The following is an 18,179-nucleotide window of genomic DNA, read 5'->3' as shown; positions in this document are numbered from 1 at the left end:
GCACCACGTTCCATCTGGGACACCCAATTGCCTGGACCTAAAAATAAGTTGGAGACTTGGGACTTGGTTTTTCCTTTTTTTTTTTTTTTTTTTTTTTTAAAAAAAAAGCAGGGGGAAAATGCTTGGCTTGAATAGATTTCTTTTCCTCTTTTTCTCTGTTTTGATCTCTTTCCTGACCAATATCAAGGCTGCAAGTTTTTGCCCTTTGGTGATAAATTTAGAATGAATGTAGCAAAGTTTGGGATCTCTTAGCAAGGTGAGATGCTACCATCATGGTGAAGAGTGCCTGAGGGTGTGTTTATTGACCACAGGGATGTGTGGTTCCCCTTGCAGAGGAATGAGGAGCTTTAAGCTTAATGCCCCTGGGAGCATCATTACTGCTCAGCAAATTTGTCCACTGTTGTCAGCCCTGTTAAAGGGTAGTTCTGCCAGTGCCCAGGAGCTTTCAGTTTGAACAGATGAGGCAGACCAGAGACTGGAAGGGCGGTACTCTGGTCTTCTGCCACCCTTTCATTGACTTCTGCTGCAGGGCCATAATGATGGATGGGCATGTGCATTTCAGCCTGCTGTGGGCTCATCTGAGCATCATAAAAAAGAAAAATCCTTCCCCAGTCTTGCAGTGTCTGCATTTTCTTTTCTGCTGCCCTACTAGTCAGGGAGTCTGGATGAAAAAGAGAGGCTGACTTTTGCTTATCACCTGGTGGTCGCCAGAGCCGTTTTTGGAGATAATCTCAAGCCAGCAGCTCTATCTGCCCCATCCATGCAGAGACCATGCCTTCTTTCAGGGGGAACTGAGCTGCCTCCTGCTATGCATTAGCCCATACTTTTCTCCAGCCTTGACTGTTCCTAGCACAGAGCTGTCTCATGAGACCTGATTCTGGTGGTGATGTGCACCAGTCCCAGCTCTTTGACTGGAGACAGTCTTCAGACAGTATGTGACACACCCTTGCTGCCATCTTCACCATGCTCATCCAGACCACAGCTCTCCCTCTGTCCCATCAGCCCTCTGGGATCTGTCTTACAGAGGAGGATGCTGTGGGAGATGAGTGGGAAAGAAGGAGGCATGTGGTGAAAAGCTGGATGCTTGCTTTCCATTGAACAGCAGTGGGATGTGGGTGCCTAACTGCTCTAAGCTTCTTTGAAAAGCCTGCACAGCAGAGATCATGTCTTCTAAGATGTTTGAAGATACTTGCCTGTGCTGTGGACAAGGGAAATCCCAGCTTTTCATCTGGGGAAACTGAGGCACAGAAGCCTTAGACATCTTGCCTCCAAATTGTGCAGCAATGAGGTGCTGCCACTGATGTTGGGGCTCTAGCCTCGACTTCTAGTCCACGCATGGAGAAGAGAGTCACTTAATGAAATGTGAACAGGCTGCTCCGTCCTGGCTAAATGCAAGGCAAAAAATAATGCTTTTATTTGTGCAGTTCCACTTTGTCTTGAGTGCTTTGCTGATCCTCCCAGCTCTGAGGCTCTGCTCAGCTTACATGAAGCCCATGCAGTGCTGGGGGAGACCACCAGTGTTGCACCCACCCATTGTTATCCACTCTGCCTTCCCTCAGCAGATTGTGAACTGCACTATAAAAATTGGCAGTGAAATTCAGGCTTCTGGGGACACTGACTTGTCTGCAGAGACCTTAAGACCTCATTAAACCTGCAATGTTTCTTTGTATTTTTGCTGCAGGCAAAAAGTAAGAGAAAGCTGATTTGTAGCTCTCTTGTGGTTTAGGTGGGACAGTGCTTATCTGCAATCTTTGACAGGCACAAAATGCTGTAAAACTTGGTCCTGACCTGGGATGTTTTTTATTTTGCTTTGAAACAAACAATCCAGGCCGAAAGTAAACCCTACCTGGCTTTGTTTAGCTTGGAACCTGCTCTAAAATAACTTGCCACTGTTGAGCTCTGCCTTGCAAAACCGCAAAGACCTGCAAATGTATTTCTCCATTTCCCCAGCACTTCTCACTCGCCCTCTCACATGTGTGTATAACAGCAGCATCTTGCCAGCCAACATCAACATGGTCAAAAGAAGGCGAATGCTCACCCTGTGTGATGGATAGCAAGTCTCTCCAAAGCATGTTGGTGTGCACTGTAGTTGGGATGCTGCCTGTGCTGGGCTTTGCAGCCCAGGGCCACCCAGGGCAATGCTGGGTTCCCCTCCCTCCCCAGGCTGCTGATTCCCTGCTTTTCTCCCTGGCAAGGCTCCTTTCCTTCCCCTAAAGGGTTCAAAACCAGATCTTTAACTCTGTTTCTTTTGAATTCTTTCAACTAACTTACCTGAGCCACTGTTTTTTCCCTGTTTTCAGTGATGATGTCTCATGATGACAGCTCCCCCCTCCTTCTTACAGCCCCCATAGATGTGCAGTAGCTTCCTGACTTACTAGGTATGCTGCTCTCACAGATGTCCAGGCATGTGCTCTTGGTGAATGACAAAGTGTTTTCAGAGGCCACCATGATGGTCTGAACCTCCTTCATGCCTGCCAAGAGTGAGGGATCAGTGCTGGGTGTGGGTGGAAAGCCCAACCCAGCAGAGTCCTATCACCCAGGCATGCACAAGCTTTGGGGTTTGCACCCAGAGTCTGCACTTGGCCAGGAGCATTTCTCCTTCCTTGCATGCTTCTGGGGTTCAGGGGGTGAAGGTGAGTGTTGCTCCAAGCAGGTGGCATGCTGTGTTATGGATCTACTTGGGGATGGCAGTGGGAGACACCAGGGTGGAAGCAGGAGGTGACCTGCAATATTTGTCTCCTTTGCTTATTCCACTGATGAGGAGAAGCAACAGGCTGTGGCTGTGACCTCTCCAATTCCTGCTTCATTGGTTTTTTTGAAGGGGAAGATAAGAGGGAGCAGGAAGACAGATGTCTCTTTTGAAATTTGGGAGTTTTCAGGTCCTTGGTTTCATCTGGCTTATTCTACAGAGGTGACATGTATTCATCCTTGCTGTCCTGCACGTCCATGGCTTGGGATCTCATCTTTGCAATGGCTGAACCCACAGGTGGGTTTCAAACAGATAAAAAACTTGGGCATCTGTGTTCCTGCAGGCTCATGAAAAAGGCAGCCAGGAGAGGAGAGCTGCCCGTGTGGTGGGAAAAGGTGAGGTGTAACTGCAGCCTGTGTTGAGCCTTTATAGACTTTGAAGGGTTGGTGTGGGTGATAACCCTAAATACATGCCTTAGCTGGGGGAAGAGGTGGGGGGAGCTTCAGTCAGTGCTCGTAGACACCATGAAATAAATATCAGGGTTTAGTCTGTTCATTGCTTCCAGGATTACTTCTTAGTAATTAGTACATTCCTTTGGAGTTCACTTCTATTGATGTTTTCAGTATGAGCTAACCCCAGATAAACCAAGATTTCTGCCTGGGAATTTCACTGCAGGATCATCAGCTGGGAGCCTGTAGGTTGAGTTTAAACCCAGGCATCTGAGGCACATGTGGGTTTTCAGCTCCCAAAGTGCTCTCCCTGGGAGCAATGAGGGTATGTGGTCCATGGAGGATGAAAGATGGTCCATGTGTCATTTATTCCCACATCAGAGCAGCTGGGAGCCCAGCTGCTCTGAAAGCCTGACTCTGTCACTGCCTGGTCTAATGAAAGACATCCCCATACCTTGATGGCATGTTTTAAGATGATGTCACCCGTGAGGAGACAGTAAGCCTCTCTGAGGAAGAGATGTCCATGATTCACTCTGATAGATATAGAAAGGCCAAGCAAGCAAATGGAAACTCCCTACTGACCAGGTCCCTGCAATTTGAAAGGGTTTTTACTACCTATTCCAGTATGCATTTGAAAATCATATGCATTTACTCTTACATACTACAATCAGATGTTTTTCAAGCCATTAAGCCCCATTGGGTCAATAACCATCATTTTAAAAAATCTATTAAATACCCATTTCCGCAGAAATAGAGCTTTTACAATTGATCATGGCTACCGACTCCCATTAAAATAAACCCCAAATGCTATGAACTCCCCCAAGATGTAGAGCACTAAAATGCAGATTGCCAGGACAAATTTATCCCAGGGGAAAGTTGATGGCCCATTATGCTTAAGCAATGCAAGGATTGTCACATAAGCCAGGAAGTTTATGGGACTTGCATGGATTTGTCCTCCCTGAGGGGGGGAAAAAGGAAGGTTCATGAGGTGAATCAGTAGTGCTAACAAGCTCAAAGCCAGCCTCCTGCGGGAGCTTTTTGGGAAACATTTGACTTGTTTTGTATTAACTTTCAAGTGTGTACAGGCTTTGGTTGTTTGACAGAACCAAATGTTGCTTTAGTGCTGTAAGAAATGCTGAATTTGTGGGTCTGTTCTTTGTGGCACAGGTTTTGTCATGTTGAATTATACAAAGGTGTTACACTTCCAAGGTTGTATGAGGAAAGCTGTTAGGAAGATGATCTTGCAAAGATGAGGTCCTTGCCTCTCTGCCCTGGGAAGGACTGCTGATATTGTGGTGTACGCTAAAGCAGGCTGCAGGGGTAGGAATGTGGTGGGACTGCAGGGGATCCATGCAGATTGCCTCTGAGTGAGAAGCAGCTCAAGAGATGGAAAGCTGGTGACCAGGGGCTTGACAGTGTGGAGGAGAAATTATGGGAAGAGTAGATATCCCCACCACAACGTTGCTGGTGGCTCTTTCTGTGCATGGGAGGTGAGAGTTGTGCCAGTCCTAAACCATACTGCAGAGCAGAGAGGCCCTGCATGTCCCTGCTGAGCACTGGTGATGGAGGGTTACGGATCTGGCAGATCCACCTTGGGAGGTGACCTGAAGGGGTGGGACACATCAGTGTGGCTGTTGTCTCCTCTGAGAGTAGCCTCCAGTTTTCAGGGGGAGTATCAAGGATGGAGGATCAGCAGCACAGGAGAAAGGGGTCCCAGCTCTGGCTCCCACATCTTGGCTTGGCAGAGAAGTACAGGAGGGAGCTTTGCAATCCAGCTGTCCTTTCTGATTAGGTCTTGCTGCTTACCATCTCTGCCAGACAGCGACAATTCTCAGGGTGCAGGCTGGCTGCCGGCGTCAGCTGAAAGCTGCTGTGCCCCCTTGGAGGAGAGGTCAGGTAGTCCCTGCTGAGCCAGAGGCCATGCTTCCCTTGTTTCTCTCCCTTCATGCCTCCTTCAATCAGCTTCACCACAGCCCTCTGCTCCCTTCTGCAGTCTTGGATTTCTCCACTGTGTGTGCCTGATCCTGACCCAGTGCTACTCTTCCTGCTGCCCTGTCACCTCTCTGAGCCCTTTCTTGCTGGGGGATGATGTCTGTGCTATAGGGCAATATCTAGATGCTCCTCCATTAGGCCACTGTGAAAAGATGCTCCTTCCCCTCCAGCAATGTGGTGATGTCAGATAGTATTTGTGATGGGCATTGAGGAGGCAATGTGGTGAATTGGTTCCTCCCTTCTTAAGGGAATTTAATTTGAGGCTGGAGAAGGGGAACACGTGGGTTCCTGTCCCTGGGGAGAGTGTAGACATCTATCCCTAAAGCAAGTTTTGTGGGACTTTCTCCTGGAATCAAAATGTAATGGCCTCTGTGTCAGGCACTAGGTCCACTTGACATTTTGTGGTTGTTGGTGGCTGATCTTGGTGCTTTCTGCAGTGCAGGATCAACTCCTCCAGGAGCTCAGGAGAGTCTATGGGTCTATCAAGTAGCCACAACCATTGAAATTTTTCCTGAAACTGAAATGCAACTTGGACAAAATGCTGGTGCCTGGGTTTAAATGAGTTGTTTTAAAAAAACCCTTACCTTGTCCTAAGATGTCATAGGGCTGGTGGTACCTCCTTTATAGCCAGGAAACCTACATAGGCACATGGAGATGTGCTGGGATTCCCAGCAGAGCCATCCCAAGAGGCCCTCAGACAAGCAGTGGTGCCCATCATGTGCATGGCAACTAGTAGCTGAGTGAGGCAGTAAGCCAGCCTTGTCCTAAGGGTGCAAACATCATGATCCAAGCATCTGATACACATGTGATTAATCTGGCTGAACAAAGAACCACTGAACATCCCTGTCCCTTCAGAGGAGTAGTGGAGGGAACTCCCTGCTCCTGCAGTGCTAGTCAGAAATCCCAGGAGCTAAGGGCTGATGAGGCAGATGCTTTAGCATCCTCCAAGGGCAGCCTCAAATTTGGCAAAGCCTCCAGCAAGAAGCCACAAGAGGAGGCTCTATCTGAAGACAGCATTGGAAGGGGAGGTCAGAAGATCTGCAAGGGGGTGTACACCCATCTGCATGGGTGTCCTGAGGGTGCCCACCATGATGAGAGATCACAGCTGGGGGTAAACCTCTCCTGAGCCTTATTCTCATGTATTAAACACAAGTGGGGGAGGACCATCCTTGGTTCAATCCCCAAAACATGAGTAGTAGTGTGCCATGTGCAACAAGCCTTAAAACCGGTCCCTGCTCCCTCACCCTTTGCACATAAGCTGTCAACAGAGCTGTAAGATCCAGAGAGGAAACCAGCATGTGGAAGAAAAGCAAACCGTCCCTGAGCAGGCTGGTGGGAGGAATTGACGTGGATTTCTTAAAGTCAGGTACCCTGGCATGGTGCCAGAGACAAAGATGAGTCCTTGAAGCCCAATTGTTTCTTCCCAAGGGAAAGGCCAGCAAGTGCAGCATGCTCTTGCCTGCATTCATGCCAGCAGTCTGAAATCTGTTGGTGCAGGCAACTGGTTAAAAATTTGGCAACATTGGGAGTGTATTCAGAGTTTACCCAGAGAGGGCATTGCATGCCATTCACTGACCTTCAGGTGATCACATCTATACCAGTCCCTGTGTTTAAACATTTCCATTATGTTTTTTGAAAGATGGGGTAGGAGGTTGAAAGTAATAACATGGAGACTTTTATACCTGAAAGTCTGCTGAAATTTGCAGGTGGATTTAAGGTCTGTTGGAGAAAGGACAACCAGAATATCAGCCTGTCTTGTTATGATCTTTGTTCACCCCTGTAGAAATCACTACATATATCATATTACCTGTTCTCCAGTCATACGCCCCCCCCCCCTGTGGTCAGTCCTTCTGGATTTAGCATGGCATTTCCCCAGGCTCCTGCTGCAAATTTATTACGTACACTGAGTTTCATTTACCTATTAACATTTCTATTTCTGCACTCTTTCCTCCTGCTTTTTGTCCCTTGTTCTGTATTTGTACATCCTGCCCCTTTCAGAGTTGGGGCTTGCTGCCACTGTAACAGTGGTTCATCTTCCCTCCCACCCAGTCCAAATGTCACTTAAGCCCCCATCCAACTGCTGCCACCTTTATTTTTTTAACCTTTATCTTGGGCTCTGCTCCAGTACCATACCTTTAATCTTGTTGTACCCCACTGGAGAGGAACTTGAATTCTGCTTCACAATCCTGAATAAAAGAGGAGACCATACATTAATTTTATCCAGGGATGCATCTCAATTACACCAAGCTTCAGCTCCACCTTCCCCGCTCAACAGATCTACTCCTTCCTTCTTTTGCTCTTTTTATTTCTAAAAGGATATTTTCCTCTTTGTTTTCACTGGAGACAGCTTGATTTCAGGAAATTCACATTTCACACCCTTCTCCCTAGCATCTCTCATGCAGTGGTGTCTGCTGGTCAGTCCTGGCTTTCAATTCTTAGTTCAAAACCTGTGTTCATTCCTCCATTTAAGTTAATCTGAATCAACATATAACTAGTTCAGGCCAAGTTTTCTTTCTCTCATCAGCTCTTCCATAATTTCTCCACTGCTTACCAAAGCCATTGTCTTTGGATGGTGCAGTGATGATTTAGTGAATAACTTTTAAGCAAACACTTCCAGGAATAGCTAGGCTGTGCCATTGTTAACAATACTTATTCCTCATCCTATCTCAGGGCAAAATGCCCTGCAGGGCTTTCTGGTCTAACACTAATGTTATAGTCTTTGTTGCCCAAATCTGACCTCAGGAAGTTGTGAACTACCACCCCATGTAACTGGGAACTTGCCTGCTGTGTGCTAGTGATCTGCAGCCTTCTTGGTCCCTTTCCCCAGTAAATCTATATGGAAGGGTCACGCTGTCGAACCATAAGTTGTCTTTTTGATCCCAGCTTTGCCAGTACAACTCTGACCCTGCAGCATCTGCTACTGCTTCAGTCCCAAAGCTAAATTCACTTCCCACATAGAGATTGAGGGTTACCTCTGAATCCAACAGGAATTTCTCATGCATAGTAGAAACCCCTGATTCTGAAGGCCCTCATGTAGGACTTTTGCCTGATACTCAGGCAGATTTTAACCTGTCTCTTAAGCAGTGTTGCCAGTGATGGGTGCTTCCCAGGCTGCTGTTCTCCTCATGCTGTCAGTGCCTCAGAGGTGAGTTTTTCCAGGCATGTCCCAGAGGTGTGCGATGCCCTCATTCCTTGAGTACCCAAATGCTTTTTGGCTGGAGTCCAACACCCAGTGAAGCTGATGAGAGATTCCTGTGAACTACAGAGGGTATTATTCTAGCAGTGTGGTGTGTCCTGTGATCCTAGGGGAATGTCTGGCTGTTCATTAGCCTTCCCTTCACCTCCTGAATGTGTGTTGTATCTGGCTGTGTTACCAAAGCCTGTCCAGATGAGAGTCATTTGGATGCTGCTGCCTTGTCAAGTTGTCATGATGCTGGCAATGATGTTTGTGGCATACCAGCATAGTGCTGGACTGGAGTCAGAGCTGCTAGACCATGGTCATGGGGATGCAAATAGTCTTAACAAGTACAGAAGGACTTAAGCTTTTGCCTAAAAACACAGCATCCCCCCAGCTGCTTTAGTGCCAGAAATTTCAGAGTAGGTAAACCCAGAGTGTGAGGCAGCTGCAGCCACTAGAGTGACCATCAGTCTAGTCTAGAGGCAGACCAAGTAACCTGTCTTGGCTTGTGTGCTGTGCCAAGGTGGTACCATGTCCTTTTTACGTTGTGGTAGTGGGCTTTGCCTGTCAGCAGCAGGGCAGGAGGGAGGCAAGGATGAGCATCAGCTGGAAGTTCATGTTCGGGGAACAGGGATAAGAGTTCACAAATTCTAGCAAGGAAGATTCATATCAGAGAGCCCCCTAAAGATTCACCATGGAGAAGAGTCCTTTGGCAGGGGTGAATTGGAAGACATTTGTTCTGGCTCACTGTCCAGAGGAGCATCTCTTCATTGATGATATGGAGAGTTTAGAGAGTCTGCTTTCTGAATATATTCATGCCACTTGACTCAGCACCTGTCTTCATGGATTGAGTTGTGGCTCTTGGACTTTTGGCTGGTGCCTCAGATGCAAGGTTGCTGTGTGTTGCATTAACCCTTTGCAGCCTTGAGGGAATGTGTTGTCAGCACACCAAAAATGTTAGTGGCAGACTGATGCTCTTTCTTGGGAAGTCTGAGGGATTCTTCATTTGTCAAGCAGAGATTTGGGGGAAAAAGGGAGCCTCTCTGCTTGAGGAGAGTAGGAAGAGGAATTTCCTTGCAGTGGGTGAAGGACATGAAAGCAGAGCCAGGAATCCCCTGTGACTTCATTAGGCTGTATAGTTAACTGGATCTGGCTGGGTGTCAAGTATTTTCCAGCTGTCCATGGAGGGCACTTGGACAGCTTCCACCCAACCTCACTCCCACATCCCTTCTGAAATGTCTACAGGGAAAAGACTCCTATTTTTGAATTGCAGTGGAATTCCTGTGGCATTACACACTGCGTCCTTTGCAGTACCCAGAGAATTCACTTTGATTTATGGTACTGTATGGGGTACATGCTGGCCTTGCTTTTCATTCAGAAATGAATTTTGCCTTTCAGTGGTAATGGCTACCTTTGTGGCCCCAAGACTGCCTGTTATGATATGGCTGTCACTAGAAAGTGCCACTCCTGTTCCTCTTCTCCCACCTTAAACCACATCAGGCTTGTGTTACAGCATGATTGTCCATTCTACTGCCCCATAGATGAGCAGATCCTCTCCTCTCTCTCACCTGTACACAGCAGTGGTCCTGTGTTGTTGCCGCCAGAAATTGCTGCCTGGAAAAGCAGCAACAGCTCTGTCTCTCCAGAGCATGTCAGGTCTTCTCCTTTCACCAAGCCAGCCCAGAGCTTGACTCACACCCACAAGTACAAAAATGCTGTCTGCCCTATAGGCTAGAACAAAATTGTCCAAAGAAAAGCATGTGAAAGGGATGTGAGGGTTTTCCAGGGAGGCCTGGGATCATGAGTAGAGTGTGATTTTTCAACTGTTCAGAAAGGAAGCTTTGGCTCTTTAGACCTTAATGTGGTGAGGTCCAGTGCAGTAATAATTTTACATGCAAAGCTCTAGTCATTTGATGGCTTTCCGATTTGATGTGATGGGGTCACGCAGAGAAGATGGAGCAGAACTCCAAGATTCAGGATAGGACAGCAAGCAATGGACACAAGTTGGAATGTGAGAAATTTGGATTAGACATTAGGATTTTCTTTTTTACCATGAGGGTGGTTAAATACTGGAATAGGTTGCCAAGAGAAATTGTGAAACGTCTGTCGTCAGAGATATTCAGGTCTCAGCTGGACATGGCCTTGAGCAACCTGATTTAATTAGACCTGTTTTAAACAAGAGAGTCAGACTAGATGACCCATAGAGGTCCTCTGCATCCACAGTTATGAGTCTCTGATTCCACTATTCTATCGTGACACAGTCACTGAAGCTTCTGTACTTCATCTTCCTTTCCTTTTTTTGATAGCCTGAAATGTTACACAGTGACAGCACATCATTAAGTCCCACACAGAGCTATGAGCTCCCGATCCAGCTCAGCACCAGGACCACACAAGTGTCAGTGTGGTTCTATTGTGCTGTTGTAGAGCAATACAAGGTCCAGGCTTCTTCCCCATCTTGCTTTCTGCCAACCATGAGTCCCACAAGTAAAGCAGTATGCAGTGTGGTACCTAAGCCTGCCTTAGAGTCAGATTGTCATCTAGTGTCATTCGGCAGAACTTTAAGTCAAAAATATCACAGGTCAGCACTGTCATGAGGGAGGCCCTTATATTTGGACTTGTTCCCTCAAATACCATCATTTCAGATGGTGTTCATCCCCACACTCATTTCTAATAATGGCAATCCATGGTCTTCCCATCCCCAATCTCTCTTTACTGTTGCCTATGCTCTTCTTGCAAGCTCCACTCTCCCAGAGTTGCAAATACTTCCCAGATCAAGGTGGTACTACCATGCAGCTAACTTCTCACCAATGAGTTTTGGGTGCTCTTGGAAAAACATTTGCTTTGAATCTGAAAAACCTGATGACCTTTCTGGTTGTCTCCTATCCTCTGCCTTATTCTTTGAGCTTGGTGGTTTTTGCTGCTTAGCTGATAGCTGTGCCTTCACGTGTCCTTCTGGGCTTCCTTGTGTTTGTGTGTTGGCTTGCAGTGTCCACCCTGCTGTAAATACCACCTAGTTTGGAATACTCCAGTCTTTCAGGCGTTGAGAAGCTATTTGGGGAGCAGAGCAGAGGGCTGTCATTTAGGCTGTTTGTGGAGACCAAAGGCTGCTCTGCCTTCCCCTGGGAAAATCACAGAAGCACTGAGGAAGAGGGAGAGCATGACCTTGTCAGTAAGTGACAGGCAAAGACGCCAGTTACATGCTCGTTGTCTAAACTAAGGATGCCAGTGGGAAATGTGGATTGAGGGGAATTGGAGTTGCCCATTCTAGAGTTGCTTTGGTCTTGGTTGTGTCTTTGGGGACACTAGCAGGAAGATATTTGTGCTTTCTATGTTGAGTGAGTGAAATCAAGGTCCTTTCCTCTCCATCTCCATCCATCTTACTATCTCTCAGTGCTGGAATGGCTCCCCCTACACCTGACACAGCCCTGAACCACCCAAATCTCTCAATGGAGGAAATTACAGTTATTTATAATTAAGGGTTGACAAAAAATGTTGCTAGTGTCAAGGGAATGGCAGGAGACAGCCAGAAAAACATCATGTCTCCAGAAGAGGGACGGCGGGAATATCCCTCTGAATAGGGCTGACGTCAGCTCTCAGAATTTGAACAGCCTGGAAGCATTTGGGGCTATTTTTCCAAGATATCATAGGTCAGGAATCAAAGCTATTTTTAAGTCTGTGTCCCCTGAGCAGCTCTGGTGCATGAAGGAAACTTTCTCTCCCCCTTCCCCCTCCTTTATGCTCTATTTCTATGAAATTTTTGCTTCTCTTCCTTCCGAGTCATGCCACAAATATGTCCTTCAGGTTTATTTATTTTTCTCCCTATCTATTCCTCCTGGCCTGCTCTCGTCTTGGTTGGGTTGAAGGGATGGCGTCAGCGTGGCGCGTGTCTGAGATGCTCAGGCTAGACATCACAGAGAAGAGATCATGTTCTCCTAATTTGCCATTTCCGGTTGGGAGACTTTTCTCTCCACAAGCTGATGTGGCTGGGGAAAGTGTTCTGGGAATGCTGCTTTGAGGTGGGAGATCTCAGGGCCTGGTGAAGACAAGCTGGTCACCTCATCTCAGCATTAATTGCTGCCATATAGTCCAGTCAAACTTTTCCAAAGTGACTGAAGTTTCAGTGCTGCTTTGTCGCTGGGAAGGTTGGTGAGATGTCTCCAGCTCAGGACGGCCTATTGGTGCTGACTGGAAGGGGAGAGACAGTCATCAGATCCTGATTATCTGGAATCTCCCAAGTCAACAATGGCTTTTGAAAGTCTCTACTATTTCAGATCCAGGGAAGTGGCCACCCTTGGGTTTACCATGCTCTGCTCCACATGCCATCCTGCTCTAGTCTGTTTCTGGAATACTTTTCCTCTATTTCTTCACTTTTTCCTCCTTCTCTTCCATTTGCTGTAGCAACCTCTCTCCTTCTAAAGAAGTCTGTTGTATAACAGCTTGACTAGGGATCTTGCCATCTCAAACAGTGTTATTTGCACATCTCTCATTGGTTTCCCTTCTCACTTCACATCTCCAATGAGCACATGCCTTTTTCCTGTTAGCCCATGCTCTTGCTTTTTGTTCTTCCTTCCATAATTCAGTGCAGTGAGGAATGCACTAATGGACACCACTTCTACAGAAGCTGCTCATTCAGATATAGCTGGTGTGCCTTCATGGCTAGTCCAGTGTAAGGAAATGATCACTTTCCCTTCATAATCTCTCCATGCAGCTCAAAGATGCCAATTGCTCCTGGAAGCATGGGAATAAGTGAAATGCTTTCCACCACCTTAATGTTGCTGTTGGCCTTATGCTGCGTTTAGTCATACTTATGACATATTTCCACAATGGTGCGTTTCCATCATCGTTCCACAGTGATGTATTTGAAGCCTTTCCATTAGTTTTTTTCCCTGCTTAGAATCTCTTAAATTAATGGCTTCACAAACAGCAGGTCAGGGCCCTCAGATTTTTGAAGACTTAGAGACAAGTCTTAGAGACTTAGAGACAGTGTCTTCTAGGGCTACCTGTCCTAATGCCATCTCAGCCTGTGAGGTTAATGGCACTGATGGTGGAAACAGTAGTACTTGATTTAAAAGAGTATCTGGCATTTGCAGCACAGCCCAAGGGCCTACAATCCCACTGCTATTATTATTGGAATTATTATTGTTATTATTAAGTTAGACCCTGATCGTTTTACACAGCTGAGGACATGAACTCCCTAAAGATCAATGCTTGGACTGTTGGTGTATGGATGAATGTAATATAGACCTCTGACCTGTGCAGAAACAACCACGCAGGGGAAGAGTGAAACCTAAATTTCCTGACTTCTGGGTTTTTTTCTCCAAGTGCTGAGAGGTATGCCATGTAGTAAGGATTGTTTTGTGGACACCCAGAAATACCCACGGGTGTAACTGCTCTGCTGCAATACCTGTTGCCTACTCACCTCTCCCAGCCCATTACCTTCCCATACCCTTTAGAAATGTATGTCTTTGATATTCTCGTTTCAGTATTTTTTCTACTCCTGCAACTCTTTATTCCTAACTCTGGAGATGGGAGGAGAGACAGCCAGCAGTGTAGTCCGAAGACTTTCCCCACTAAATATGCCCTTTGATGGATCAATCTCCAGAGATGTCCCTCTCTCCCCATTAAGCTTATTTTGGGAGTTCCTGTGCTTCTCTGTCCTGGTTGCTGCAGACATCCCAGACCACATTTCAGAGAGGATTTGTGATCATGTACAGAGCGACAGATTCATGTGAAGAAGGCCCTGCTGTTCGCTCAGTGTTGGGGGGACCCAAGTATCACTCTTCTCCAAGGTCCGTTTTGAGCTGAGCTGGAAGAGAGATTTCTTGGAGCAAATTCTGAGACACCTTTGCTCATGTTCTTACTTATACAATACACAGGGATAGGGGTGAAGTAACATGTTTCTTGATGTGTTATGTGCCTGTGTTCTGCAGGGACCCCTTGTTGTTACCATGCACTGCCACCTCTGGCATACTGGTTGTGAGGGCCATGGTCATGAGCTTCTCCAGACAGATTAGAGAAGCTGGAGACTTCTTGCCCCCAGCTGGTAAACCCTCTCTGCTCCCAAAAAAAAGGTTTGTTGTCCACTCCTGCCCTGACCTGTATCAGGGACTACCCCTGAAAATCCTTATTGGAACCAGCTGGAGTTCTGAATCCTTTTCTCTGTCCTCACACCTTGAGAAAAACTCACTTCTTTCCCCCCCCCCCCCCCCCCCCCCCCCTCAAATTCCACTTTTATCATGTCAAACTCCTTCTCTTTTCCCTAGCAGGTCTGACCTCTGCATTTCCTTTCTTCTCTCATTGTTTGTCCTCCAATTTTCACAGAATCGTCTAGGTCAAAAAAGACCTTGAAGATCATCCCGTCCAACCATTAACCTAACACTGACAGTTCCCAACTACACCATATCCCCCAGCGCTATGTTGACCCTACTCTTAAACACCTCCAGGGATGGGGGCTCCACCACCTCCCTGGGCAGCCCATTCCAATGCCTAACAACCCGTCCTGTAAAGAAATGCTTCCTGATATCTAGTCTAAACCTTCCCTGGTGCAATTTGAGGCCATTCCCTCTTGTCCTATCGCTTATTACTTGATTAAAGAGACTCATCCCCAGCTCTCTGCAACCTCCTTTCAGGTAGCTGTAGAGGGCGATGAGGTCTCCCCTCAGCCTCCTCTTCTCCAGACTAAACACCCCCAGTTCCCTCAGCCGCTCCCCATCAGACCTGTGCTCCAGACCCTGCACCAGCTTCGTTGCCCTTCTCTGGACACGCTCGAGACATTTAATGTCCTTTTTGTAGTGAGGGGCCCAAAACTGAACACAGGAATCGAGGGGCGGCCTCACCAGTGCTGAGTACAGGAGTAAGATCCCTTCCCTGTCCCTGCTGGCCACGCTGTTTCTGATGCAAGCCAGGATACCAATTTTGTCTCCTTTTATCCTATTCTCTAGTGTGTCTCTGTCCTCATTGTTTGAAAACCTTCTCTAATAGTAAAACTCATCAACAAAGCTACTGTAACTGGCAAAACTTGTTCAGATTTGCATGACTGCCTCCCACCCAAACACCTTACTCGCAGAATTTGTACCTTACAGAACAAAATTAGTAGTGTCATGGGACATCCTGTTGAAACTTGATGAATTTTGCCACACTTTTCCAAACGCTGTTTGTTTCAGAGGGTTGAGGATGGGATCTCTAGGTCTGCTGCACACTTTCCAGGATTATCTACAGGTGGTTCCTGCTTTTCCTCTTTGCTCTGTCGAAGCCTATGCTGACTATCTCCTGTCTGTTGTCCTTGCAGGGCATACATGAGCGTGAAGGAGCTGAAGGAGGCACTTCAGCTGAACAGCACCCACTTCCTCAATGTTTACTTCGCCAGTTCAGTGAGGGAAGAGTTGGCTGGTGCTGCCACTTGGCCATGGGATAAAGAGGCCCTTAGTCACCTGGGTAAGTAAGCTACCCTACTCATGGGGTGTCAGATTGTTGGTTTTCCTCTCTCTTGGTTGACTTGGCAAAAAGAGGCATCCATGACCTGGCTCAACACTGAGGACATTTAATAAGAAGGTCATGATAACAGACTTCGGGTGTACCAATAGCTGGTGCTGTAAGGAAAGGACCTGCCTGTTCCCTGTGTCCATGTGGATAAGGTGGTGGGGTTACACCCTGGCAAGGGTCTTCCAGGTTGTTATGAGAAACTTTTAATGGTGAAGGCAGTGAGACAGTGCAACAGAGAGCCTGGGGAGAGCTGCAGGTTCACCATCAGGGGTCTAGACTTGCATTTGGCTTCTCTGGGACCTTCCAGGTCTATCTCCCAGGATTCTGGAAGTGGTGAACTTCACTTTGTAGCACATGATGACAAACAGACAAACCAGGAATGTCAGTGATTTCAGAGCTGAGACTCCAGATTTGAGCAACTTCAGAGTTGACCAAAAAGGGCTGCTGGCCCCTTCCAAATCCAGCTGCAAATGTGAGGATGACTATCAAATCAAACCATGTTTTTATAACTCAGCTTACTACATGCTAGAGGCAAGTTTCTCCTTGGCTTCAGTGAATTCAAGGAAGACCCTTAAGGTCATCAGCCCTGGCAGACTACAGAACAGTCAAAATGGCAACTGCTTCACTAGAATGTAAATGTATTGTGTGTTTTCTCCTATTTCTCCTGTCTCTTTTTTCTGCCTCTCCCTCCACTTCTTCAGTGTCAGAGTTTTCTGGCAAAGCCCTTTACACTTTGCAGTCAAAACATCTAAAGTGTTTCTCAATAAGTAACTGGAAATAATTACTCCTGACACCTGCACAGCAGATCTAGACCTTCTGCTTTTACAAGTGTGTGATGTTCAACCCTTAAAAGTTTTACGCTGCTGTTAAAGACCTGTTTTAAAGTTACTTTTTGCCAGTTTCCCTCCCTCAACGAGTTGCAGGACTGTTTTTTCAATAGTGTATTGCTACAGTTGGTTGTTGAGGAAGGCAAATCTCCATGAAATTTATTCCTTCAGCTTCCAGAAATCAATTCCAAGGCTCAGCTTGACAATCATCTTACTGCAGCAAGTGCTTCAGCCACACATGTTCTCTTCAGACCCCTCCCAATGGCTCACAAGGAGTTATATGGAGGGGTAATCAGGGTGACTGGTTTCATCAAAAGCTTGCATTTAGCTCCCGTCTCAGAGTTTGTGTCCAGCCAGGGACACAAGAGGTGGCACCATCTGGAAATGTTGGATCGGGTTTTACCGCAGAGGTTCAGGGGAAAAGGGGTGTTGTCTTGGCTCTGGTGCCAGAGCTGTGAAGTATGAAGCTGGATTTGAACTTCTTTGAAGCTCTGGCACAAACTGAAGACTGGTTCAAGACTGTCCTTGGTTTTAGATTTAATGAGCTCAGGAGGGCGGGTGGTGGCGGACTCTGTTCTCTGTAAACAGTAGGCTTCACCACATCATCAAGTGTTTTGTACCATGCACAATATATATTATTACATAGCACAAAAGAAACTTAGGACTGGGCACATCATGAATATATGGCTTTTAACAAAAAATCTCACAAGAAGCTCCTGGAGAATTTGAGTAGACGTGAAGGTAAAGCAATGAGAAAAGAATAAGGAAAACCTTGGGAGGGGTGAATAGTAGTTTGAGAAAAATTCCTGAGTTTTAAGGATCTAATGGTGACCAGGAGTGAAGACAGATCTTTACAGAAGACAGGGGTCTATCTCCAAGAATACAGACTTCTTCCCTTGCACTGAAACTTTCTCATCACCTGTCTATCCTGATCTTGAGATATTAAGGTCAACACACAGGCATTGCTTCCCCCATGCCATTGTCTGCTTTCATGGAGCAGAAACACCCTGCTGATTTTTCCCTACATGCATACAGATGCTCTCATGCTTTGGTTCTCCTGAATCAAATTGGTTCTTTGAGTTTGACTTGACTTCTCCAAGAAGCTAACCTGCCTCTTGGCTCCAGAGGCTCTTGGTCAGATTTTGCTCTGTTCGTCTCTCTGAACTGGACTTAGATGTTTTCAGAAGTACCATGAGACTCTTCCTCTCCAACTGCTTTTCCTTCTTCTATTTTAACAATTCCTCTCATCCCAAAGCTCACTAGACATACTGTTTCCAAACTATTCTCCATCAGTCCTTATCCAGATGTTTTTTAATCTGCAACCTTGACTTTAAATTCCTTAGAAACCATTCTTTCATGGTTTTTGAATGTGTCTTTCAAGAGGGTCCTCCTCACCTTCCTGTTGGCATCTTCACCTTTTCTTCACTTATGCTTATTTTGGGCTACCAGAAATTAAGTGACCATTCCTATGCTGATGATTTACAGATCTGTTGCTCTCCTCCAGATTATTTTCCTGAGTAAATCTGAATGTCAGGTAGTCTTCCTGAAGCTTTAGGAATGGT

The 18,179-nt window shown here is 46.5% G+C and overlaps 1 protein-coding gene across 1 annotated transcript in view; it reads left to right on the top strand.

Annotated features, from left to right (window-relative positions):
* PAPPA2 (pappalysin 2) overlaps positions 1-18,179 on the top strand; it is a 95,751-nt gene that overhangs the window by 15,307 nt on the left and 62,265 nt on the right. The window contains exon 3 of the mRNA XM_074908293.1: positions 15,597-15,742. Within this exon, the coding sequence (XP_074764394.1) occupies positions 15,597-15,742 (146 nt within the window). The remainder of the gene's footprint in view (positions 1-15,596; positions 15,743-18,179) is intronic.

The sequence above is a fragment of the Athene noctua genome, chromosome 5 (genome assembly GCF_965140245.1).
Source record: "Athene noctua chromosome 5, bAthNoc1.hap1.1, whole genome shotgun sequence".
Classification (NCBI taxonomy): Eukaryota; Metazoa; Chordata; class Aves; order Strigiformes; family Strigidae; genus Athene; species Athene noctua.
This window is presented reverse-complemented; position numbering and strand designations above follow the sequence as displayed.